This window comes from Apteryx mantelli, chromosome 7 (genome assembly GCF_036417845.1).
Source record: "Apteryx mantelli isolate bAptMan1 chromosome 7, bAptMan1.hap1, whole genome shotgun sequence".
Lineage (NCBI taxonomy): Eukaryota > Metazoa > Chordata > Aves > Apterygiformes > Apterygidae > Apteryx > Apteryx mantelli.
Window position 1 is genome coordinate 31,763,231 of NC_089984.1, and position 25,863 is coordinate 31,789,093.

At 42.4% G+C, this 25,863-nt stretch overlaps 1 protein-coding gene across 1 annotated transcript in view; it reads left to right on the plus strand.

Annotated features, from left to right (window-relative positions):
• SORCS3 (sortilin related VPS10 domain containing receptor 3) overlaps nucleotides 1-25,863 on the plus strand; it is a 315,056-nt gene that overhangs the window by 233,727 nt on the left and 55,466 nt on the right. Inside the window, exons 8-13 of the mRNA XM_067300219.1 lie at nucleotides 9,006-9,095; nucleotides 12,235-12,414; nucleotides 15,179-15,325; nucleotides 16,041-16,143; nucleotides 20,231-20,307; nucleotides 20,416-20,507. Coding sequence (XP_067156320.1) covers nucleotides 9,006-9,095; nucleotides 12,235-12,414; nucleotides 15,179-15,325; nucleotides 16,041-16,143; nucleotides 20,231-20,307; nucleotides 20,416-20,507 — 689 coding nt within the window. The remainder of the gene's footprint in view (nucleotides 1-9,005; nucleotides 9,096-12,234; nucleotides 12,415-15,178; nucleotides 15,326-16,040; nucleotides 16,144-20,230; nucleotides 20,308-20,415; nucleotides 20,508-25,863) is intronic.

Sequence of the window (25,863 nt, forward strand, 5' to 3'; positions counted from 1 at the left end):
AAAGTCTCAGAATCGTTTTGTTTGTTTGTGGTGGCCTGAGAACTCCTAACGGGGTATGGAAATGGCACTGTGTTCATTGAAAATCAGCTTTGCTCCAATATCATGGTTTCTGCAGAAAGCAACATTCTTGTGGACAGATCTACAATGGACAGAGGGAGCTAATTGTTGCCGAGTTAAAGTAGTTGTTCCCAGTTATGTAGTCATAATTTGCAGGTTATCTCAGGTGAAATAGCTCTGTGGTTCTGCTGGGTGCCTGGAGTCCTGCGTTTGACAAACCTGGCCACTAGTGGGAACTGAGGACGTTCTCAACTCACTAGTGCAGACCCACGTAAGGCTGTATTTTCCTACAGATCCCTAGGTGTCAGGAGCGGGACAGTAATAATGATGAAACTCTCCAGGCTGTGTGGCATAAAGATTGCTGGTAATACTGCTGTTATGGCACTGGTGGCCTAAGGATGCAAGTGAGACAAAGTTTACAGGGAAAGTTAATATCTTTTATAAGATTAGAATTGATGGAGTTGGAAAAGAAGCAGAGAAGCTTTTGGGCACACTCATAAGATCCTAAGGGACTTGAGGAAGGATTAGGTACCTGAAAATTGTCCCTTCTTTTTTTTCCCCAGGTATAGATGTAAGTCTTATAAAATATGTTCCCTCTCCCTACAAATCTTGTCGTGTTTTCCTTGATGCGCTGTAAAACCTTCAGTGTGCAGCTTTCCTCCCAGCAGTCCTACCAGTCTAGCTCAGCATCAAGTTAACACTACTCCCCTTCCTCCCTGAAGTTTCCGTCTCTGTCAGTGCTTGGAGACCCTCAGGGTAACTTTGGCCTTTTTGGTTTGAACTGGCTGTAAGTCAGTGCAGAGATGTGTGGGTGAGTGAGTGATACCTATCTTGATTGTTTTTTATGTCTTTGTTTTTCCCTGAGATGGTACAGACTCTGCTATCCTAACAGATGCAACTGGAGTCGGTCTGAAATGTAGCTCAGACTTTCAGCACTTCGCAAGGCAGTAACAAAGGTGCTGGGTATGTCAAAGTCCTCTGGGTTTTGGAAGAAGCTGATACCTGGTTTGAATTTGGGGGTGATGCCTGTTTTCTCTAGAAGGCTGAAGAAGTGCCTTGGGAGATGAACACTCTGATTTGTCTTTGCTGCTAAAGGCTGGGGGTTTCGCCTTGTGAGGACAAGGAGCAACACCTGCAAGATCTGTTTGAAAAAGGCTGACTATTTGCTTCAGACTCTGCTCCATTTCCACTTTAAATGAGAAGTTTCTTGCTCCATTAACCAAAGAGGGACATGCTGAGAGGCAGTACATCATCACTTTCCAAGGCTTTTAGAGAACAGGGACATAGGCGCCTTTTCCGCTCACATGGTATAATTTGTCCAGGTGCTTAACTGCAGGCTGAAATTCATACGAGGGTCTTGTGTGCCAACTCCCCAAGTGCCCAAATATTGCCATATTAATTGCTGTTGTTGTCTCTTACCCAGCCTCTCCTGTCATTTCCCCTCATATCTTGGCAACTTTCTGTGGCATTTCATTTGTAACTCAGTCTCCTGGGATCCTGGGAATTGTGCAGCCATCTCTTGACTCCAGATGCCCACAGATCAAGTTGTCCTGAGACAGGCAATGGTCCCATGCCCAAAAAGCTAAGTGCTCTGGTGGTTGCCCTTTTTTCTGAGGATGATGTGATGAGGCAGGAGTGTGAGGGGAGCAGGGAAGAGGGAGTCTGGCTGTGGTTAATACTCTCCTGAATGAGATGGGATCTGTGGCATTGCCACTTGTGCGCAGGGGTGGGAATGGTGGTCACTCGCAGCTTACGCATGCAGGAGTGTGGCAACAGGTGAGGTTTTTATAGATCACAGGATGTCCACGTGGAAAGTGAGAAGATTAAGTCAAAATGCTCTTCTCTGATGCCAGTCATGTGTCTGGCTCTTTTTCACCCTCTGAAGTGATTTTGCACACACAAGAGTTTTGCTTACTTGGAAGGGGTTGTATAGAAAGGCTATGTCTCAGCCTTTTCAGCAGTATGAGAGAGAACACGCTAACCCCAAATTTCCCTAGATGATGATGATGTGTGGTACAGCTAAGTGTGACTCTCATAATACAGATCTGAATAATTCCTCTGGCTCAGAGGAGGAAACATTTCTGCCAAAAGCTGTTGAACCAATTCAGTCTTCTTTTGCATCAGAAAGTCTCCTTAGAACATATGCACATGTCAGCATTCACCCACAGCCATTGATAGCGTCTTACAGCACCTATGGATAATACTGCCTTTTTTGGATGCCTGGTGTCTCATCATCAGAGTGTGTCCAAAAATCTCAGCTGAAGTGGTTTGATGGAAAAAGGCTTTTGTAGAAAGTGGTGTGTATATGTCTTTTTTTTTAAATCTGAATCAAATTTCATTTTTATCAAAGTGGATATTTTTATGAGAAAATATTTTTTATCAGGCTCTCAAAAAAAATCAAAATATTTCTTGTTTTTAGACAGCTTTAGAATTGGCAGGGTGAGGGTTGGGGTGGGAGGGCATTTCTCTTTAAGATTTTATAGAGAAAAAGAAGTTCCTAATCATTCTACAAGCTAAACATGTCAAAACTTAGCTCAGAAAAATGGTTTCTTACTATGATTACTTTTAACTGGCATTCAGGAAAATTTATAAGCTCTTATATTTAGGAGGTCATGAGTGTATGTTTCAGATTTAGTATGTATTTAAGGCTGTGCTAAATGAGTTTACTTTGCTGAATCAAAGTCAGTTATCAGGTGAGCAGACTTCAACCAGTGGCCACAGGCACAGCAGAGATTATACCGATTCTTATAGATACCTGACCTCAGCTCTCAAGCTGTCAACTTAATAACTTAAATAAGCAGTACGTTTTCCCAGGAATAAAGAAGAGAGAAAGACAATCTCTCAGCAGTGAAACAAGATGGGGGGGGGGCAGGGGAGAGGGAAATTAAACTTTGATTTCCCAGTCTAGAGCTTTCTCTTTATTTTCATAGAAGTGAAATACACCGTGCTCAAATATATATTTCTTTCCTCCATTTTTTAACTGGGAGCCAAAGGTCCTAACAGAAATCAATCCCTGCAATTTATTTTTAACTTCACCCTGCTTAGCTACGATTGATTTTTATCTTTGCGATCGATGGTAGAGAAAACGGCTTGGCGGGACAATGGAGCACTCTCCAACTTGTAGGGTCTGGTCCTTGAGTCTTTTATTGAAGAAATCATTAAAAGCTTATTATGAAACTAATAGGATGAAGACGTTTAAATGATGAACATGATTACACCTGTTTTACTGGTGAATAATGCTTGCTACAGCCGATCTTCTTTTGCCCCTATTTAAAATGCTAGATGGCACTCCAGTGGGGGAAATTAATCCATACAGATGAAAGAAAATGCATCCCAGGTGCTAGTTAAAAGCTCTTCTTAAAGCAAGACAGGCAGTAAGTAGTTAGCTACTTTTCTATTCACTGCTGGGTGCTTTTCATCCATTTCTAGCACTGTTTCATCTTTGCTGTGCCAAATGTTATCAGATTTGGAACTGGAAGCTAAACATCTGTTGATAAAAATTGATTAACATTTTCCTTTTCTTTACTTATTTATTTATATACATTTTGTTTCTAGGGCTTTTTTGTGCTGTACTTTCTCTTATATTTCTCTTCCCTCCCTTCATGTTGTCTGATGTATGAGCAGTGTCTGCAGCTGAAGATGTGAAGGATCACCTTGGCAGACTCATACATTTCCTCTGAAATCCTTCAAAAAGAAATTTAATATGTACAATTATGTACCTCTCTTAAGTTGGTTTCTGTGTGGGTAGTGTGCATTTGCAGCTATAACATAGCTTGTGCTTTGGTGTAACTGTCCACATTTGCTGCAGGAGTTGCTGTTAAAGCAAACCCAGTATTTTCTCTCAGGATCACCTCTGTCCTTTAGCTGTGCTGTCATAGCTCTGAAGGAAGGGGAAAGTGAATTGGAGATGCCGTTAAATAATGCTTAGCATATTTTCATTGATAGGTCTGTCCCTCTGAAGTTTGGCATGCTTTCAAAGCCTGCTTAATTTATCAGGCAGCTTGAGGGTGCTTTGCACCCCAGAAGTGTTAATCCGCATCTATTTCTGCAACATAGAGGCATATCTGCTCACGCTCAGGTAATTGTATTTCGCATTAAGGACTGTGCAGAAGGTATGATATTAGTGAAAACCACAGGGAGATAATTAGGGCTACATTGCACCTATCATGAATTGATTCATTCTGGGGCAGTGGAGAACCTCAGTACCTAGAAGTATGTGGAAGATGGTTTGTCCTGGCCATGCTGAGCAATCAAGAAAGAAAAACATTGCACTAGACTGGTGCAGATGTAGTCCTCCTCTATCTGGCTGATCATATCTCCTGACTCTCTTGTGACTGGCATCGGGCTTAGGCTTGAGGGAGAGTGGGGGGCACAACTTTTCAGTCATCACCCTGGCAGGCCTGTGCGAGGCCCAGAGAGTAGCTGGCTCTGAAGAACACAGAAGTCCCTCACTAGAGGTGTGAGCATAGCAGCCTGCCTGCTTAACGTGGCATCGCTCCTCTGTGCTTCAATTCACAATTTGACTTAGGGAATTTTATGCTCATGAGAAGGATGGAGGGTAACTATAGTTAAAGCAGTGAGCAGGGATGCCCAGACACCCTGTCGGGGTGGAAAACACAGATCCAGGATGCCATTACAATACTAATGCTAATGTTTCTCAGCTTTTGACTTCTACCAACCCATTTGATGTTACTGGGAAGGGGGTAACTCTACAAGTAAAGGAAGTCATCTCAGCAAAAAATGAGGGAAGGGTTTATTGTAAATAATGTCCAATGATTGGCTGTCAACAAGGAAGTTTAAAATTTGGTTCTGTAATGGACCAAGTACCCATTTACTATGCTTGAAGTGGGATGTACAGCGAAAGGAAGTAAACTATAGGAATTACAAACATGTAAACAAATCTGATCACTGTAGATTGAGCCATTGACCTGTGCTGTTATCAGTTCTCTTTTGCTTTGAATGTATCAGGAATGTAAAAAGATGACCTGTTCGAATAACTGTGCAGGCAAGTGATCATTGTTGTTGTGAACAATAGCCCGGGCTGATAAACTGCATAGAAAAGAGTCCTCTGATCTCTTAGCCATTAACCTAGGAAGTGTCCACTAGCCACACACCATCACTGTTTTTCCGCCAAGGCTGTGACTCTAGTTGATGGTGTTTCCATGTCAGCAGCAGTGCCTATTCTTTTAGCCTTTCTGTGAGTCCTTTGAGCAGCAGGAAGCAGGAGGGTCTTGCTCAGCCCAAGGTTATTTGATAGATTTAGTAGTTCCATGTTGGCTTTACAGCAATACCTGCCTTATGACTGGAAACTACAGGTCTCCCAGCATTAGCTAGTCAGGAGGATGAGAATAAACCCTGGCACATTATGATCCGTGGTTCCTGAGGTCATTTTGGATGTCTTGGGCTATCATGGAGCTTTGTATTCTGGGGCCTGAAACATGTAACTTTTTCTGCTTGCTTTCTAAACTCTTTCAGGTGACCAGTCTGGTTTTTGGTTAAGCAAAATGTCTTCTGCCTAAGCCAAAAGGAAAAAAAAAAGGGGGGGAAAAAAGAAAAAAATCCTTAAAGAACCATGTTCAATTATTAACATGAGAAATGGCTTAGTGTGTTTCTAGGCACATCACAGAGATTATGGAAGTGAATGAATTCCGTGGCAGATTTTCTATAATTCTCTGCACCCTTGTGAACATCTTTCTGTTATCTTCTATGTTTGATGTACTCTGTCCCTTTGCAGGTTATGATGGGTGATGGGCCAGCATACTGAAAATTTAGGGCAAAGAGAAACTTCTGAAGTTTCTCTTCTCAAGTGTCAATTGATGTAACTGAGACCAAACTTCCCTCTTGTAACAAAATGTGAAGGCGTTAAGGAAGACTGGTAGATCATGCGTGGAGGGGAGAAGAAAGAACACAAGTTACGAAAGACAGATGTGTTTAATGACAAACACATTTGTCCAAAGGAATCATTTTCACTGGCCAGCAGCCCAATTAAACACATAAAATAGAAATCCAGAAGAACAGATTAACGAGCCAGTCGTTAACAAAGGAGGAGGAAAAAGGCAAACCCAGCTAATTCTGTACTGAGCATGACAGATGAGCTCACAGCAAATAATTGGGTGACATTCATCAAATGTGAACTAAAAGGAGGCATTAGAGGGAAAAACACTATCATAATCTCTGGGATTTACAATGTTGGAGAGTTTGCTCATAGGAAAAGGAAAAGTTCATCAAAATAAATTAAGCTGGGCCTTCCAGAATTCATTCTCTACCACAGTACTTGCCAAAGCTGTATTGAAGGCTTGATCATTTTTTGGAACTGTTATAAGCATGGATCTAAATCATGCAGAGATGAGGTCCTGGCTGAGATAAGCTTCATGCAACCCCTGCCAACAGAATTTGTGGGTGGCTTCATGTAACTGGCTCAGAAAGATCACAGACCACAAAGGTTTCTATATCTAAACCTTTGTCAAGGCAACTTAGTGCCAGGTAGAGGACTGAAAGAGAGTTTAGCTAATGCATAGTGACCTTGAACAGTGTTCAAACCCTACCTTTCTGCCTGGTTTAAAAAAAAAAAACAAAAAAACACAACAACAGTTTGGAGAGCCTTATATCCTATAACTACGTAACATCTTTTGGCAGTGGCAGATTTGGAGTAGATCCTCTCTTGGCACAGAGCGAGGATTTGATCACCTCTTGAAATTTCTTCCACACCATTTTCATGTGATTAACTTGAAGATTGTTGACTCTTCCCAACGTTAATTAATCATCACAGCATCCCTGTGGAGAATGTAAATATTCATATTTGCATCTGAAAGGAGAGTCAATGACCATATCTAAGCCCATCAGAAGAGGTGGATGTTGAACCCAGGGTCCTTAGGAAGTAGTCACTGAAAGTATTTCTTCCTGTCTATACAAATAATGAGCTGGCATTGAAATCATGAGCTGGCATAAAATGATTTCATATGGCAGAACTATGCTGATATATATCATTTGAGGATTTGGCTCTTCCACTAGAGGACAGAAACATCACCAAGAGGGGATGTTTGAATATTCCCTGCACTGTTTAGATGGTATGACCTAGAAGTGTGGGTTCCTTTGAACAATGTTTGTACAGCTGATAGAGTACAATCATACAATTACTGCAAACATGAATTTTTACCTTTGAGTTAGACTGAGTGCGGATCAACTGCTTAGTCTGTTCTCTCCTGTGAAAACCTGGTTTTCTTGTGCTAATGCTAGACGGCAAAGATATCCTTGTGAAATAACATTCACAGCATTTGCACCATCTCATCGCAGCTGGAGAGTAGTGCCCAGAAATGCTGCTGTGGCAATGCACAGTCTGCTTTACACAGAGCGAGGTTAAGGTGACCCTTGTTCTCTCCCTGTTGCTGCCACTGGCCTGTTGTGAGACCCCAGGCAAATTGCTTTTGATTTCCATGCCTGTGTTTCCCCTTGATGTTAGCTCTGTGCTGTCTGTATAGAGTTTCATCTCAGTATGGCATGGGCCATTTTTACTCCCTTCTTATGCAGTGTTTAGTATAATGTTTTCTGTTTGGTTTTTTTTTTAACCTTTTTTTGGGAGTGCTAGATGCAGCTGTGATCACACTACAAATAAAAATGGCAAAGAAGAAGAAGGGAAGGTCTTAATGCGGAAGCCTGTTCTATTTCCAAACCTTTCTCTCTTTCTTTCCAGTTCTTCAAGCTGTCAATGGAAAAGGCTTATCTTGAGTTGATTAGATATCAAATTTCATGACCAGTAATATCATGTCCTTCAAGTGACAGCTTCTCTAGAGAAGAATGCCACTATCTAGAGGTGATATCATTACTGAGTACATAATTGATGCCCTAACTGTATTCCATGTAAGCTCACTCTGAAATACCACTGTCAGACAAAGGAAAATATATCTAGGAGACAATCTCGGATCTTTCTGTTCACTTTATTGGAAATGTAAGAAGCCAACAAATGACATTTCATATAATAGAGAAGTGCTTTGTGTTTTGTTTTATCTCAAAACCTGCAAGCTTGCCAAAACAGCAGAAAACAGGAAATTCGCTGACGTAAGCCTTGTTATAGCCAAGCCTAAAAGAGTGCCAAAAAGAACACCTACTGGAAGAGTAAGGGACTAGTGACAGGTTTAAAATCCCATATCTTATAAATTATCAGTGCTAGAAATGAGTGTTGCAAATCACTAGAAAGCTGAAAATCTCAGCTTCTCAGTGATGCGTGGCATTTAAATGTAGCCTTGACAGCTAATGTTCATGCAGTCCATAAAACCACAGCATTTGGACATCTATCAGTTTCCCCTACACCCTCATTCAGAGACAATGTGATTTCAGGGCGAAGAGTTTTTTAGGGACATAGAGCATCTAAGAGCTTATCTTCAGCTTTCCAAGGCTGTGCGCATTGCACTTCCTTTTTGCCTTAAATTGTGCTAGTGTGGATCTCTTCTGTTAGTCACTGTAAAAACTTTCTGGAAGACGATCCTGGCCCAAGGATCTTACAGTACAAACAGACAAGGCTGAGAAGCAGCAGAAGAAAGAGGTATTATCTTCTCCTTTCAGAGGAGGAACAGAAGCACAGAGAATTTAAATGACTTGCTCAACGTAGTCTGTGCTGGAACCATGCACTGGACCCAGACCATTCTTTCTCCCACTCAAGACCTTAAACTTTACGCCTGCTTCTCCCTTTTTCTTGACATGCCTGATTTTAAAGTCATGCTGGAATTGAAGCATGAGAGACAAGATGGAAAGTACAATAGCACAGTTTATGTAAATAAAGCTCCATCCCTCCCAAGTCTGGGATTTCTCTGATGGAGTTATACAGATGCTTTCAGAGACAGCTGTTTGGGTCACAGAAAAGACACCTGAAAGGATTGCTGTCAAACCCTCTTAGAGATGTCAGCACAGGTATCTCAAAAGGGTCATCACTCACTCTCTTTGGTGTTTCACAGGTGACAGCTGGTGGAAGAGCAAATTACTACGTGTCGTACAGACGGGAGCCTTTCGCCCAGATTAAATTGCCCAAATACTCTCTTCCTAAGGTGAGTGTACCATTTATGAACACAGGTGTGCAACATGTTGAACAGCACCGCCTGTCCAATGGTGAAGTGCCTCAGTGGGGTTCCTCTCTGGGGAGCTCCATTCTTTGTGCTACCTGAATGCGCCTTCTTAAATATGGGGCTGGGATCTTTACATCTCCCTTCCTTTGATCAGTGAGGCTTTCAGAAGGAGCAGTTCCCTTATTTCCCTGCAATCATTGAAAGAGTGAATGGGAATGAACAGATGCCTCGGCGAATAGAGCTTAGGCTAACTTATCCTCAGCTGGTCACCTATGAACATGTCTTTCCCAGACCTGCTCTGTTCTCTAGAAATGATTTTGCTGGTAAGCCTGGCCTGTAGCACTGAGGGCCCAGGAGAATGCTTGGGATGCTGAGCAGTACTGCAGTCTCCAACCAGTGAAAGAAGCACAGAGTATAGAAGCTAATGCTCCCCTGTATAGAGCCTCTGCTGTCCCCATCCCATAGCTGGACTTTGGCAACAATTCATGGAGGTATAATTGGCTCCCTAAAAGTTGGGCCTAAAATAGCATAGCTCTTAGGATGCTTTGGACACACAGATCCTCTGTGTGATACTGCTTAGGAGATGACTGGGATGGCAGTGCCTGAGATGACAGTATCTGGCAAAGCTAGGAGGGAGGGAAGCTGGTACTTCTAGTACCACTGTGCTTGGCTTTCCCCTCTTAGGCCTTGGCTTCCTACCAGATCAAACAGGGGAAGCTTCAGCAAGGAGAATATGTTCCTGGAATTATACTCCCAGGGACAAGTCATTGCTTGGAATTGGGCAGAACAGAAGAGACCAGCCTTTCCAGTGCCTTGGCTGGATGCGAGTTTCAGGTAGCCCTGCAGGGCTGCTGAGATCACTGCTACTCTTCAGAGCCATAAGATGGCTTTTAAGGGACAGTAGAGAAATCCGATAATTGACAGAAATGACCTTCATCTTTACTTCCTTCTACAAGTGAAAATTTTGGGAGAATAGTAGTTGGATAGACTTGCCTTGTGGGCTGTATCTAGCCTTCTGATTGCCAATGCGATAGTGACAGTCTAACAGATGGGGGGTACTTGCTTTAACTTGTAGCTGAAAACATAATAGTTGGGGGAGATTTGCATCTTGGACTCCCTGCATTGCACCTCAACTTCTGCTTCACATTTGGGCTGATCACAGTTCACAGTGTATTAACACTTGCATAGTACAGAGCACAGATATAGTTTCTTTAGATTGTCCTTCTATCGTGATGGTGGTAGATTCACAATGTACCACAACACACTTTTCAGAACACTGATGCTATTTTTCAGGAGAAAAATAGACAATCTATGCTCCCACTTTATGGCTTGGCATTGAAAGCTGCCCCCTCGTTAAAAAGTCAAGCAGGTGGAGAAAATGACTGCCCTATGATTGTCCTGCCTTCTTGACTGTTGCTGTCATGGGTTTCTGGCTTGTTATGAGACTGATTTGTTGGTAGCCCTGTTTTGGAATTGGTGCATTGCATAAAATCAGGGCTGCTTTTGTCATTTAAAAATTGAAACTGTTTTTAAGCAAGGTGTCACAGCAAAGTCTTTTAGCTCTGTAAAGGAGATTTGTTTATGCTGCCCTTAGTCACCAGAACATTTTTGCTGTATAACTATCCTGTCATCTATAGATAAATGAACTCTGCTGGAATTGTACATATGTGAAGCTGGCAATAGAGTAATGCAGTATTTCCACTGCAACGGGTCAAAACAGATTGAAGTCATTGGGTGATTTGCTATGTTTTCACACTGCTGGAATGGGTTGGATATGTGCTTAATCTTCAAGGGATTAGAGCTGTTTGGCATGAACCAAATATCCTGATTTAGAGTCTCCCTTCATTGAGGGAAATGGCAGATCTCCCACTTGCTGCACTCACTGGGACAGGATTAGGCCCTCAAAGTTTTTTCTCCTCATCCTGTGCTGACAGACGGTGTTATGTCTCCTGGGAATAGCCCCATCTTGTCTACCCCAACTTCTCCCCTTGGTAGTTCACACAGAAGGTTCAGTAGCCTCCTGGGCAGAGTGGGAATGTTGAGCTGATATTCCCCCAGATACTCTCTCTAAAACCACATCTTTCTATCCTTTGGGAGATTTCAGATTTCCAAACACACATTTGTGGATAGAATGGCAGAACACCTCTGAATGAGGAGTTAAGGTTTCTTGATCCAGAAACAGCATAAGAAATTAATCAGGACTCCTTGGCATCTTGGGGGAATTTTAAATAGATACAAATAGATAAATAGATACAATTAAGTCCCATGTAACCACAGTGCCATCGCTTCAAGCTGAACCAGTGTTAATTTGTTCAACAAGGGTGGCAAGGATGAAGTGCTTAGATACTCATCATCACCCTGGAAATCATCTCCAAGTAATGAACCTGCTTTAAAGGAATACGGAGGAAATGCACTGACAAAATTCTTTGATATTAAAACTAAATGGGGAAACCCTTGCTAGAACTTCACATCTTGGTCATCAGCAGGAATCCAGCAAAATTTGGTGGGTGGATTATTTGATAGCCTGCACAGTGGGATAATAGATCTCTGACCAACTCTCAATAGAAAAGTGTATCTGTTACTAAAAATCACTACCAGCATTAGCTCAAACTGATCCCCATACCTCAGCTTCAAAGAAACTTGAACTCACTTCCAGTTTCTGGAAGTGGTTCTTTACCTGCTGGAAGCACAGCCCCTTAGTTCAGCATGTGAATGGAAGCTTTCATTGCTCCAGCCTGCTGTTGCGCCAGACTTAGTGACTATGAGAGGACTGTAGGCTCCAGGGTTGTGAATCTTCCAGGAGTGATAAAATTGACTTTCAAATTTATAAATAAAAAATGCAGCTGGATGAAATTCCTTCAAGCTACCAAAAATGAGGAAGGCAAAAACCCTTCCCCGAGCTGGTGGCCATTAAAAAAAAAAAAAAGAAAGAAAGAAAGAAATGCAGAAAAGTCACAATGGTGGTAATTTATTGGCTTGCTTTAACAGAAAATTATTTAAGATCACCTATAATTCATGCTCCATCTCCATCCTTTCATAAGTCATGGTAATTACTACATGTCCCAAAGGGCAAAGAAATATAGAGATCCTTAGTAATAGGCCTTTTGTCTTCTTTTAACAGGACATGCATATTATCAGCACAGATGAGAATCAGGTGTTTGCAGCTGTTCAAGAGTGGAACCAGAACGATACATACAACCTGTACATCTCCGACACCCGAGGAGTGTACTTCACCCTGGCCTTGGAAAATGTGAAAAGCAGTAGAGGACTGGAGGGAAATATCATCATTGACCTTTATGAGGTATGTAGTAAAGGTCACCCTACAAAACAGCAACTGCTTGCTAGTTCAGACAAGTGTAAATCTCTCACCACCCTTCCAGGATCTTCACTTTTTGGGGGTCATCCAGACAGAGTTATGATCTCCAGAGATGCAGCTATGCAGGCACCAAAATGGCACTGCTCCCTGAGGCATCCAGGGATTTGATTTTATAAATCCAATTTAAATTTTATAAATCCAGTTTATTGGATTTGATTCTAAGCCAGCTGATGTGGGAATAGATACATATAGATTGAGAATGCAGTGCAATTCTGATTGGTGTGACAACCTGTTGCTTTCAAGTCAATAACTGGTTAGGCTATATGACATCTCAGACTCCATGATGTTTTATTACCTATTGTTGTCTTCAGGGTATTTGTTCCCTGCACCTTTCATCAACGCTTAACCTTGGTACCAGAAGAGTGCAAAACTCCAGTAGATCAGAGTGATAGAATTTTGCATCTGCTCTACTTGGGTCTAAAAGGTGACATAAGACTAACAGTTACACAGATAACTCCCATGAAAGAGATATCATGAACTTCCAAAAGGAAAAAACCTTTCATGTTAATGTAGATGACTAGGGAAGCTCTGAAATACTGGTTCCTCCCCTTGGACAGCTAGAAACACTTGCTCACAGGCATTGTAGGCACTAAAGACAGGGAATTTGAATTCCACCTTTGTGATCACTGAGCAGTTTATGAACTATAAGCAAAAGATTATAGGTGCCATTCGCCTAGAGGTACTAGTGGATAGAATAACTTCTATCTTGAATCGTCTCCTGTTCTCATTCTTCTCTGCCGGGCCTTTCAACCTTGGCCAAGCACAGTCCATTCATAGTAGTCCAGTTTCTGGTTTTCTCGGAGCATTCTGGTTTTCATGTATCTCATTGACTGGAAGATCTCCTGAGATTTTAAACACTGTTCAGAGCTCAGTGCTCTGCTGGCAACAACAACAAAAAAGTATCTGTAATATAAACAGTAATGGTTGCAGAATAACTTGGGGAAGTTCTACTATAACATGGAGAAAAGTGTTTAGAGTTGCACATAGAAGCCAGGATTATACATTTGTTTCCTTCAGCCAGAATAATGTCCATTTAACATCATCATCAATGTGCTTGTAAAAACCACCAGTGTTTTTACTAACGCTACTAAAACAGACTTGTCTTGGTGGGAATAGTTTGTAGCTGTTTTCTTCCCTAATAGAAGTGTTCAGATTGGCAGTGGGGATTTCACATGGAAGTAACAAGCTGAAACAACTTTCCATCTGCCTGGATTTGTATTTCTGTGATTAATCTGGGTGTCAAAGTTGGTTGGCCTGAATCCAAATAGACTAGGGGCTTACGTGGATCTTATCAGGGAGGTCGTTGTCAGTCCTTGTTTAAGGCAACACCTATCTATCATGTAGAGAGATGGAATAGACATGTACGTTACCTTGCAAAACAAACTTGCTCCATAAATTTGTATGTCTCTAAGCCTCTGGAGAAGAAGGTGGTTTTGGTGCTCCAAGATGAAGAGGGCCAGCAGGTCATCCTGGTAATTTAAGGCAAGGAGAGAAAACTCACAAATAACACATGAATCAAAATGAAGGACAGGCTTTATATTTTATTTTTCCCTACTTAAATATATTTTCCTGCCTCTGAAAAAAAAGATGTTTCTATATTGTGATTAACCAGCTAAAATAAACATACATCATCTCCCATTGCTGGGCAATCTGTACTCCCCAGCTGTGTATCATAGACTCTTCACAGTTAAATGCCAATAGAGATTTTCACAGGGTCATTCAAAGTGTAGTGTTGCACAAGGGGTTTTAGAGCAGAAGGATTTGCATCATAATCCTGCTGTTTCCAGGAAGTTCCAGGTTTGCAGCAAGTTGTTTCTTCCTGTCTCACTTTCACAGCTATGTAACAGAGACCAGACTCAATGCTAGATCTGCTTGGGGACATTTTGACAGGACCATATTCTGTTGGAATGGGTTCTGCTGACAAAAATCAAAACATTTGGAACAACTGGGTTGATTTTTGACAGAATTTGGGAGTGGAAGGAAAGTGAAGAAATCAAATTCGCAAAAAAAAAAATCAATCTTTAAGCATATTCAGAATGAAACATTTCCATTTTTTGTGTAAATGAAAAAAAACATAAAAACCTTTCTGTTTTATTTTTTCTAAAGTTCTGTATCTCTCTCTTGCTGGCCAGCTGGTGCTGCAGCTGGGAACACATTGCCCAACAGGAGCTCAGAGGCCTGCTCTGTGGATGTACCCTACTCACCTACCTCCTCATCTCCTCTGTGACCTCAGGGTCTTCCCTCCCTTTCCTTTGCTACTTGACCCAACTGTACCCACACTGCTTCTGGTGTGACCTGCTGTCTCCCATGTTATGGAAACGTGAGGAAGGAATGGGAAAGGGCACATCCCCAGGCCCACAGAGCCACTGTGTGACATGGTGTGTGTGTTCAAGCCCGTTGTAAGCCTGTCTGCAACCACTCAGGGAAATGTAGGAGAAATGGGCTGTTGGCTAGGGATTTGCCCTATGAACATCCTTATCTTTGCCTTCCAGAGAGAGAGATTGCAAGAGGCCCTGCCAGCTGTGCAGGCAACATCTGGATGTAATTGTAACTGCCATTCCCAGTCTTCTAAGGCTGGATTGAGATGACTTCATTACTTTTTCAGAGAGCTCCTGAGAGTCCTCAGAACCGGGCTTTCTTCTGGCCTGTTCTTCCGATGTGTTTTTTAATCTCTCTCCATTTTTCCTAGGTAGCAGGGATCAAAGGCATATTCCTGGCTAACAGGAAGGTAGATGACCAAATCAAGACTTTCATTACCTACAACAAAGGCAGAGACTGGCGTTTGCTGCAGGCACCAGACACCAATCTAAGAGGGGATCCTGTAGTTTGCCAGCTGGTGAGTGGCAAAACTTTCCAAAACTCAACTGACTCCTTCAGAGCTTCCTGTATTAGTCACTGGGCTAGAAAAACTTGAAATGAAGCTGGGGAGGAGGAGGAATTCATGCCACTCACTCTCATGCAGGAGAACTGCAGGGTTAGGTGGTCCAAAATAAGGCACAGTTTATAGATGAGAACTTCGGGTTGGATTCACTGCCATAATTCAGTTATGTTCAGTGAACAGGTTTTTTTTTTTATAGTAGGCCATAGCCCATGTTTCAAAGGAATGGTGTTCCTCTGGAGTTTCATTGGTTCATCTCTCTTTCTGTGTTTTTTCCTAACCTGCTTGGTGAGTTTAAGTGGATTTCTGTTTCTGTAGCTTCATAGATTTTAAGCCAAAAGAGAAAATTCTGACCATCTTACTCGACCTTTTTACAGATCTTAAGTCAAAATAGAAAGATGTCTAGGAGGAAGTGGCTCTAGATCAGATTGCTGGCAAAAACAAATGCAGACATGCTCTCTTGCAATGAAGCATTCCTGCTTCTCTTTCTCTCAGTTACTTTTGTGCTGCTTATTCAGAAAATGAACATACGCTGCTATTTATAATAGTGCTAAGAGCAGAGGGGTCATTTTCAGAAGGATCTGAGCATCTGTCAGCAGTCACCAAGGGTTCCTCTGGTATTTGGCTTGTTGCATATTAAAGCTTCTGCCTTTTGTTTGTTTCCTGTCAACAGCCCTTTTGTTCCTTGCACTTACATCTGCAACTCTCAGAGAATCCATATACTTCAGGAAGCATTTCCAGCAAGCAGACAGCTCCTGGGCTGCTGGTGGCAACAGGTAAGAACATAAGCAGTGCTTCTCACTGCTCACCTGTGCCTCACTGGGAGCCTGAAAATGTAAATGAGATGTTCTTTGTCAGCTAATTCACATTAACTCCCATTTGCCATGATCTGTGAGAGGGAATGTGGCCCGTTATTTCAAATAAGATGATACCTGCCTGCTCTTTGTCACACTGCAATAACCTGTATGCGGATCTAAGTCCACAGCTGCCTGGGGTCATTAATAACTAGGATTACTAACTCCTCTCACTTGACATCATTCTAACCACTCATGTAAGTCTACCCGTTTGCTGGAGTTACCATGAACAAGAAGAGGGCTTATAACCATGGGTACACTTCCAGAAGGTATCAGTACTTTTGAGGATCAAGCACAGAGCTGTCACAAAGCCCTTCTGGTCAGGCACAGATTTCATGGGTTCTTGTCTTGTGCATAGCACCTACTTTCTACACCGTGTTGCTCCAAGGCTGGCAATACTTCATCAGCACTACATGGGTCATTGTTGCTGCAAGTTGTTCTGCGAAATGGTGTTTTGGCAGGTTGAGATGCTTTAATGACAGCCTGCTACAGTGCTGCATGGTGGCAATGGCTGACCCACTGTAATTAAGCTGACAACCATCACAGGCCCTTTTTGTTCCCTGTTGCTTGCTCACAGCATGCAGCCTAATCAGGATGGACAGAGCTACCCAGCTGCACTCAGAGCTCCCACAGTACTTAGGTCTGTGAGAGCTGCTGGGGTAATAAAGCATTTTCTGGATGGCTGGCGTTTCGAGTATGTATGCTGCCCTGCCTTTTCATAGGGAGGCTCTTGCATTAGTACGCTCTCTGCAGAGGAACATTAACATCAGCCTAGTCTTACTTGACTGTGTAGTATGGGTAGGACTTAGCTAAGTGAATAAAAGCCCAAAGTAAGTGTGTTACAAAATATGTTCCAAGAGCTTGATTATTCTTTCCAAGGCTCAGTTTAGCTCTAAATCTCTGTCAGTTTTTCTTCTTTGTCCTGTTCAGTCTAGCAGTGGCTTGCAATTGTGTCGTTAGCCTATTGCCCGTATGAATATACGCTGTTTCTTCCAGCCATTTCCATTCTCCTGTTCCTCTGTGTTTCCAGTGTGTCTGCCAGAGTAAGCCATAACCTGAGAGACAGGTTCTCGTCGTGACATTTATAGCTCAACAAGGGAAACAGTGTGATTTCCAGTTCACTGATCAAGACCAAACAGGGTGAGATACTTTGGTTTAAACCTCCAGATCTTCCCATGCTTAGCCAAGTGGAGTCATCACTCCTGGCAGGTTACACTTGCTAGATGGATGCATAGGAGCAAGCTGAGCTCATGATGCTGTGATTGCAGAGGCTTTTATTCTTTAACCTTTGAGGAAGCAAATAGAGGCAGCAGGACAGTGAGATTCTAAGCAGTGATCTAAATTGTTAGTCAATGAGGTTCTTTTCAGGCTGCCAGTGCATGGGATGAGTGCTTTCCCAGTCTAACAATTAATTTAATTATTTTAGCCTTACTGCCTTGTACAATAAAAAGCTTAACCTGGTAGGAATATACATATCTGTTTCTACTAACCAGTTTTCAACAGTGGGAGTTTCTTATCATGTTGGTGAATGTGTTCAAGGGCAAGCATTGCAACTTATTCTCACAAGGACTGACTGTTCAAACCCTCCACTGAGAGATGTCTTACTCTTTGACTCACAGTGGTGCATTTCCAGTATTGATGGGAAACTCAGACTCTTGATGTGAGGGCAGAGGTCAGACTCTTGCAAAGAGAAGATCTATTTCTTGGTATCCAGTTGCAGAGCTGCCAGTACCAAGACTTGATACAAATCCTCTTGACCTGCTTGGGAGTTAGTTACCTTTGGTGGAGTTTGAATCCACGTAGCTGAATGAAGCTACGTAGAGAGAATGAAGGAAATCATGGAACCAGGTTACAGAGAATAACAGACAGATAGAAGTGGTAGCAATAGAATCTAACCATTTTACTTCCTTTCTTTGCCACAATCTGTGAATCCCTGGTTGGAAAGCTGGTTGTTGTTTTAATATTTAGAGTACAGTGGTACATAACATATGCTTCTGCATTTAAGCCAACATCTAATTCTTGAGGGCTTCCACACGTGATAGGAGTTAGACAGACCTTTGGACTGACACAGCAGATCCGTTGTCATTAACCTATAGGGCCTGGATGTTCCTGTAGACTGTTGTTTTATATGGTTCCCTGCTGCAGGATTTTCTTGCGCATTCATCTAAAGCAGTTGGTCACTCTTACTGATATCAAGGAATAAGATTAAGTAGCTGGCAGTGTGGTGTTTCCTTCATCCTGAACACTGATGGAAAAGCCTTTTTTAAATCATCCTGCAATCCTGAGCTAGAGGTTTTGGTTTTGGAAACTGTTCTCACACCAATGTGGCTAGTTGGATTCCATGATGCTGACAGAAGTGCATCAACCTGGGTTTTAATTTCTCATTTTCCAGCATTAAATGTCAGAAATTCAATTAACATTTTCATTAGTGTGTTTTTATTGTGCTCCTGTTGATGCTACAGATGTGTAAGACTGAATCCTCTCCCTTTGCTATTTTTAAAGAAGAAATATTAGTTCTCCCTTCTGCAGAAATTATACGTGCTTTAAAAATAATCTCACTTAGAAGGTGTGAGAGTGGCAAGATGCTGACCTCAGTGCAGTGCTGGGAATGAGCTAAAAAGGTCTATTCAGAGTGTGTACAAGTTTTTCAATTATTGGACTTCACTCTTGCAATTGTTGTTCCAGGGAGTGGCAATTTAATCCAAGTCTGTGATTTACTCTGCATAATGCCATGAGTTGAGGCTCTCTCTGCCATCTGATAAAAGGGATTCTGAAAATAAATTACTCGTTTCAAGTCCTGAGGTAGTGTCTCCAAAAAGTATTGTACTGTGCTGTCTGTACATGCAGTTGAGGTTGATGTTTGAGCTTTTCTGAATGCTGCTCTGATGTGAGGCATAGCCATTCTCTACCACGTGATGAATGCGGAGCTGTGCACCCTACAGGACTGTCAGCAGAACAGTTTCCATCAGAATGGAAATGACAAGATTAAAATTAAGAGCCCTACAGAGTAAACTAGTAAATTTGGACTCACAGTTTGGGCTAGTTTCAGGTCAAGGAAAACAATCAACATTGTTTAAAATGCTGCTCAGCCTGGTCTCGGTCTCTCTGCTGCTAAGTCATTTGGTGCAGCTTAATTCTCTGCACTCTTTCTGCCTCCAGGTGAGGTTTGTACCTAAACAAACAAGGTTCCCTTTAACAGGAGCTAGCATTTAATTACATTACAATCCTCATTAATAGCTCTTCATTGCAAACCATTCATAGACTTGGGAAGAAGCTTTATTTGTTTGGCTGCAGATTCTGAGATCAGTTATATTTTACGTTGAGCATTTTGACAGAATCCTGAGTTGACTTTCTAGCCCCATCGAAATCATGGGCTTCAGTGGGGCCAGGGTTTCACCTTTAAATACAGCTGAGGTGAAAGCAGTATGAATAACTGACTTGGACCAGATCAGCTTGCCTATGGCTGTTCTCCTTTATACAAGAAGTGGTGATACAGGTAATATTACCTATGTCAAAGACACTGCCAGATTGCAGAGGTTCAACTTACCAGCCAGAGCCTGAAGATTTAAAAGTTCAGAGAAAAATGCATGTCCAGTGGAATATCTTGTAGCCACGGACAGTGGCCACTGTTCTGTATAACCATTCTGATGATTTCTATGCACCAAATGGACAGGTAGTTTCATATACAGTTTTTCATGTAGGTTCTTAGCTAGAATAAGCCAGACTTTAGTGGTTTGCATTGTTGCAATTACATGCAGTGCAATCTGCTGAGAAAGTAAGCTGGTAATATCATTTCTCTTTGATCCTAATTTTCAAATTGATACTGGTTTCATTTTTGCACAGCTCTTGTAAATGAGTCTTGCTACCTGCCCATGGTGTTGCTTTCAGATGAGAATAGAATGAAGAACAGCAAAGTAGTGCTGGTCAAACCAAGTACTTTTGGTTTCCTGAAAAAGTGCGGTTCTGTGTCCTTCCACACAAGAACTTCTGACGCTTGCTTGTGTTGCAGGCAACATTGGCTCTGAGCTTTCCTACACTGATATTGGCGTATTCATCTCTTCTGATGGTGGAAATTCCTGGAGACAGGTATGTTTTGCAGAGGCAAGGAAAGCATGGAACCTTTTGCTAGTCATCTTCCGAGTCTTCCCTTTCCAATGGTGTGGAACACTCATGCAGTACCTGCTTGGTTTGCAGATCTTCGAGGAGGAATACAATGTGTGGTTTCTGGACTGGGGAGGGGCACTTGTGGCCATGAAACACACATCAATGCCCATTCAGCACTTGTGGTAAGGAGACTTGTTACTTTGAGAAGTTTTCTGATGTGGTAAGTTGGCATCGGTGATAACATCTCTTGCATCCCCTGCTCTACATCTTCTTGTTTCTACAAAATGAGCAAATGAGATAATTTTTATCTGTCTTCTACCAGCTTTTTGGTTTTGTTAATTAATATAATGATTATTGTACATATTAATATATTATAATTGTATAATAAAACATAGAATTATATCATTATTTATAATTGTAATTGATACATAATTATAATTAATATATTACATTTGTATACATTGATTATATAAATATAATGGCTGTATACATATTCACACACCTTTATGAATTACTCTTTGCCCTAATAATGTACTAGGAGAGTTCAGGCAGGGTTTCTTTCTGCTAACAGATACATATATACTCAATAAGAAGCAATCCTTTGTGCTCCAGGTATTTCTGTGAGGATGTGTCCCCTTACTTTTGCTTTTTCATTTGCACAATTTAGTATTAAACCAGTAAGACAGAGAAAGGGAGGAAGATGCCAGGGCAGTAGGTGTTGAGAAGAACAGTAGAGATACTTGCTAATGCCACTGTTTCCTGTAGGATTTCACTGTCGTTTTCCCCACACAGTAGTGTTAACCGAATAAGGTCGGGGGGTGCAAGAAGGCAAGGTGATTTCTCAGTTGAAGATACTGTTTTCATTACATGTGCATTAGAACAATCTAAGCACTAAAGATATGGCTCAAACTTCTCCCCCCCCCCTTTCCTCTTAGACTTTACCTCTCTCACTCCTGCCCCAGCTAAACGTTGGAGAGAGGCGTTCTGAAATTCAGCGCTAACCTTGCTGTTTACAGAAAATGTATGTATTAGCATCACCTTCAGTCTCTGGTCTTGAGTGAAAAAGAGGCATGGCTAATGGACTGACCTACCCACCTTCTAATGCTGTTCAGAAGTGAATTAAATAGAAATAGCCTTCAGAGCCAAGTTTTGTATTCCAGTCTGCACAAGTGAATCATCTCTCATCTTGATGGTGCTAAGCACATGTCTATCTCATGCACTTCATGCAGAAGAGGAAATGTGGCCTTCAGTCAAATAGAAAAAGGAAAGCAATGGTGTTTGGCAGCAGTGATGAGGTGTTAAGGTCTCTTCTCCCTGAGTCATTACTGAACATACTCCTTCAGTTAAATTACAGTCATTCACAAGCTGGGGACCTCATTACTGAGGCTAAGTCTTTATCCATCACAACCTAATGTTCCAGAGATGTACCTTAAGATCATAAATGGTTACTTTTTCAATATGAAACATTTTTGGACTTTGTATTCCCGACCTGACAGATAACTCTGGAATGTCTCCAACATATGTAGTTACTAAAGTTTGAATCTACTACATTCAAGCACATATTTTTATTACCTGAGCTAAAGAAATGACTTCTTTAACTTTACCATGAGAGGAGATTTTTTATCCACAGGACGTGTTTGGATCATATTCTTAAGGCTATGTAATTTTTCTAGGATCTTCTTAGGGTAAGGGGTAGGATGGTCCAATGGACAAAGTGTTTTTCAAGAGGTGTAGTTTTGCTACTGCCTCCATGTGGATTCACAAGCAGGCCATTACATGTAAAATAAGGGTGATGATTTTTACATTCCTTTCAAATGTTCAGGAAACAGATGATTTGTTAATATCTTAAGCAAACTTGTTGCAATCATAATGGAATGTATGAATGCTCATACTGAGTCAGATCCAGAGGTCAGTGTAGGCCAGCACATCATCTTGTCAGCAGTCTCCATGCCCCATAATGAGGCTTCCTCTGGAATACAACTCTTCTCTGCTCAGGATCTTTCTGTCTGTGGTTAGAGCGTGTTATCATGTGACTAGAAACATTTGCCTCTGCTAGGTAACTCAGTAGTCATAGCTGTAGCTGAAGTGCCCTCAGGAAAGAGGACAGCAAGAAGACCATATCCAAGTCCTTAAACCAGACTAAATATAAGCCAAGGGAGGAGAGGTGTCTGTTAGCCAAGTGCAGAAGTCACCACCAGCAGTAGGTGCTTCAGGCTGTTACCAGCTGAGCTATGGAAGAGTGAAAGAGTCGTCAACCATGTATTAACCATTTACAAGTATGTCCTTCAATCCAGGTGTAACTGTCCCGTTTAATTTAGTCTTTCCTTGTGGAGGCTCCTTTGACCTACAGAGCCAGTTATATACAAATGCCTGTACTTAGATGTCAGGAAAGTTCTGGTAACAGGCTGACTGTCCATAGGAACTGAGTACCCAGCTCCCCTTTGTCTGCCTTGGAAAGGTTCCTTTCAGATGTTTTCCCTTTCCACCAAGTCTCATGAAATGGCATGTGCAGTAGTACTATGAATGTCCGGCCCACTGTATTAAAATGAAGAGTGATTTAGCATCATTATGAATAAACTCCAACAGGTTTCCTCCAAAATTGTGCCCTTAGGGGCTTTGGAATTTGCTTCACATTGCCTCAGTAGGCACCTGTTTTATGGGCAGGAGCGGAATAGATTAAAGGGTACATGTATATCTATTAGTTCTCAGGCGGAGACACTGTACAATAAGTTTCATCCTGGAGAAAAGAGGGGTGGATAATTGAAAAGCTGAGAGAACTTTAGCTAAGCTAATGAAGCATGCTGTTCCCCAGAAATTGAAATGCTGTTTAGATAGATAAGCGTGCAGGCAGAACAGCATACTAATGCACAGGTGTATGGGAAGATACATACATTTAAATAAATAGATTTGGGTCAGATAAGCTTTTGGTATGCTATTCTTCCCCCAGCTTTCTGTCTTTGGTTTGTAGTCAGCTTCCTCTCATGGCAGATGCACACTGTCTATCAGGTGAAGGTTTTGCTAGCTGCTATTAGAGGTAGGTATTTAGGGAATGGTGTCTCTATGAGCCTTGAATTTCTGTATTAGAGAGCTTGGGTTAATGTAACCCATTGTTTATAATGGATCTCACACTGGCATCTTTGTCCTTAGGTAGCATCTCAGATAGTGTCTCCTGATGCTGCCTATTTGAAGTTGGGAGAATTCAGTTTCTGTCAGGACCCTCTCAGACAAATCCAACTCCTCAGTGTTAGCATGCTTAATTTGCCCTATGCTGTAAGAATGGCTATGGCCTCCCCTTTCTCTTCTTATCAGTGAAGTGGAGAACGGGGAGGAGGAAAGGTAGGGGAGGAAATTCTTTTCTTTAGAAGTTTGTAATTATCCTTTCTGGATTTATTGAAGGACCTAAGCAGAGTGACCCTTTCTTAAATATTTTATTGTCCTTCCCAAAATGTCTGTGATGGTCATCATGTCTTGAGGATGAGGTAGGGATTCCCATTGATAATTCTTGAGCGTTCACAGCACAGGGATGCCAGCTTTCACTGAGCAATGAATACATCGTGGGCATGGGCATACTCTGCTCTTGCTAGCCACAATTTCAGCTTTTCTATTCTGGTGACTGTGAACTGCAACTGAGGATCTTGTGAACTAACTGTTCTTTCAAACCCTTGAGATATATTTCTGTGTATGCTGAATTAAAGAGACAGATCTTAAGGGAACCCTGGGAAGGATACCCTGACCAAATGAGTATCTCTTCTTGAAATACATGAGTTTAAAATGTAGAAGTGAATTGCCCTCATTAGAAGCAGAGTTCCAAACTGTGATCCTGTCCTTCCATGTGCATGCACACAGACACTACCTCCCAAATTCCCCTAGCCTGGAAAATAAGACAAAGTTTTATTTTATGCTCACTTTAAAATCAGAAATGTTTCCCACTATTCAGAGAAGAAGTTTGTGCCATATTTGTCCCTTTGGTAATGTCCATCAAGCATAATATGTCAGCTTTCACAGCCCAGGTACCTCCTAGAATTACAGAGAACTCTTAAATAACCCTGCTGGGAGAGGATCAAATAATTTTAGAGCCAATAAACCTTTGTGCTTCTCTATTTGTTTTTCGTTTGCTGCTAGAACTTGGAGCTGAAAGTCTGGGCAGAAATTGTGCTGAAGCAGTTGTGTAAAAAATCTAGGGGCAGAGAGAAACTTGGTTGCTTTCGGAATTGCTCATAAACATAAAACAGCAGCTCTGGGAGTTGGATGCCGACTATCAGGATAACAGTCTGCAGGTTACCTGTCTTTTATGATACAACAGGGGCTGTGCAGACCCTCTGATGGCTGTTTTCTGCAGTCTCTTGGGCACAGTCTGCCGGGATGCTGCACAGGCCGGCGGCTCCCTGGGCACCAGGAGGCGCGGGGGCTCCCCGCGCTGGCAGGACAGGATCTCGCAGCCAGGACCCTTCCCTTTGCCCCCTGAGGGAGCAGGGCAGCCCCAGCATCGGGCACCTCTGTGGGGACAGGGATGGGCCGAGGCTGGGCCCCGCAGTCACTCCGTGGGTTGGGGTCTGGGTCAGGCACGGTGAGGGTGACTGGCATCAGACACAGTCCTGCAATGGCCAGGCAGGGCTGTGGTGGTGGGGCTGGGCCAAGGCGGCAAGTTGGTTCCTGCAGGTCGGGATCAGCGGGTCTGGGGCCTGGCAGGGGCAGGGATAGGGCCATGGCAGGGCTGGAGACTGTCACTGCAATGGCATCACTGGGGCAGGGACTGACGGCCCTGGGCTGAGCTGAAATGGGGTCCTGGGCCATGGACAGGGATGAGGAGGCCCCAGGGGAGGCTCATCAGGGCCAGCAAAGCCTCTTACTGCCCTCAGGGCCCCGACTGTCTGCTGGCATGGTCAGTTAGACTTTTCTTCCACCTACTCATGTGCAGTTCTGTCAAAGATATAGGGGTTGCTGAGGTATAGGTGAGAGCAGGCTTTGCTAACCCTCCTCTGCTAATCTGCAAGCATGTACTAACTCTGATTCAATCAAGCCCCTCAGAGATGGGTTAAGATACATGCCCTCTTTTGATAAAAGCAGAAAATAAGGCACAAGGTAGTTGTGGGTAACAACAGATGATCAGAAACCACTGAATTACCCTGGCTTATCACAGACACTGTGAACACTCTCAGCCACTAGGAAGGAAAATGCTTTAATTTTAACCAGCATGCAATTTTCTTTACAACTGTGATAGGCAAAGAGCACCTGCACTAACCAGTGACAGAGGTTCAGTTTGGCCTTCTGCCTCCACCTTTTCATAAAATGGAGGCCACCTCTGAAATGGCAGACAAAGAAATATGAATGGGGCTAGAGAGATTGTAGCTAATGCTATGTGGCACTGGCATGGGGTGAAACGTCCCACGGCTGTGACAGCAATTTTTGTGCATTCAGTCCAGGGCTGTATATGCCCTGAGCACTTCCTCATGCCAGGTGCTCTTGTAGATTCAGCGGTAGGACTTGGCAATGTCCCTTGATCCCTTGAGGTCTGATATACCGCTGGAACAAGTATAT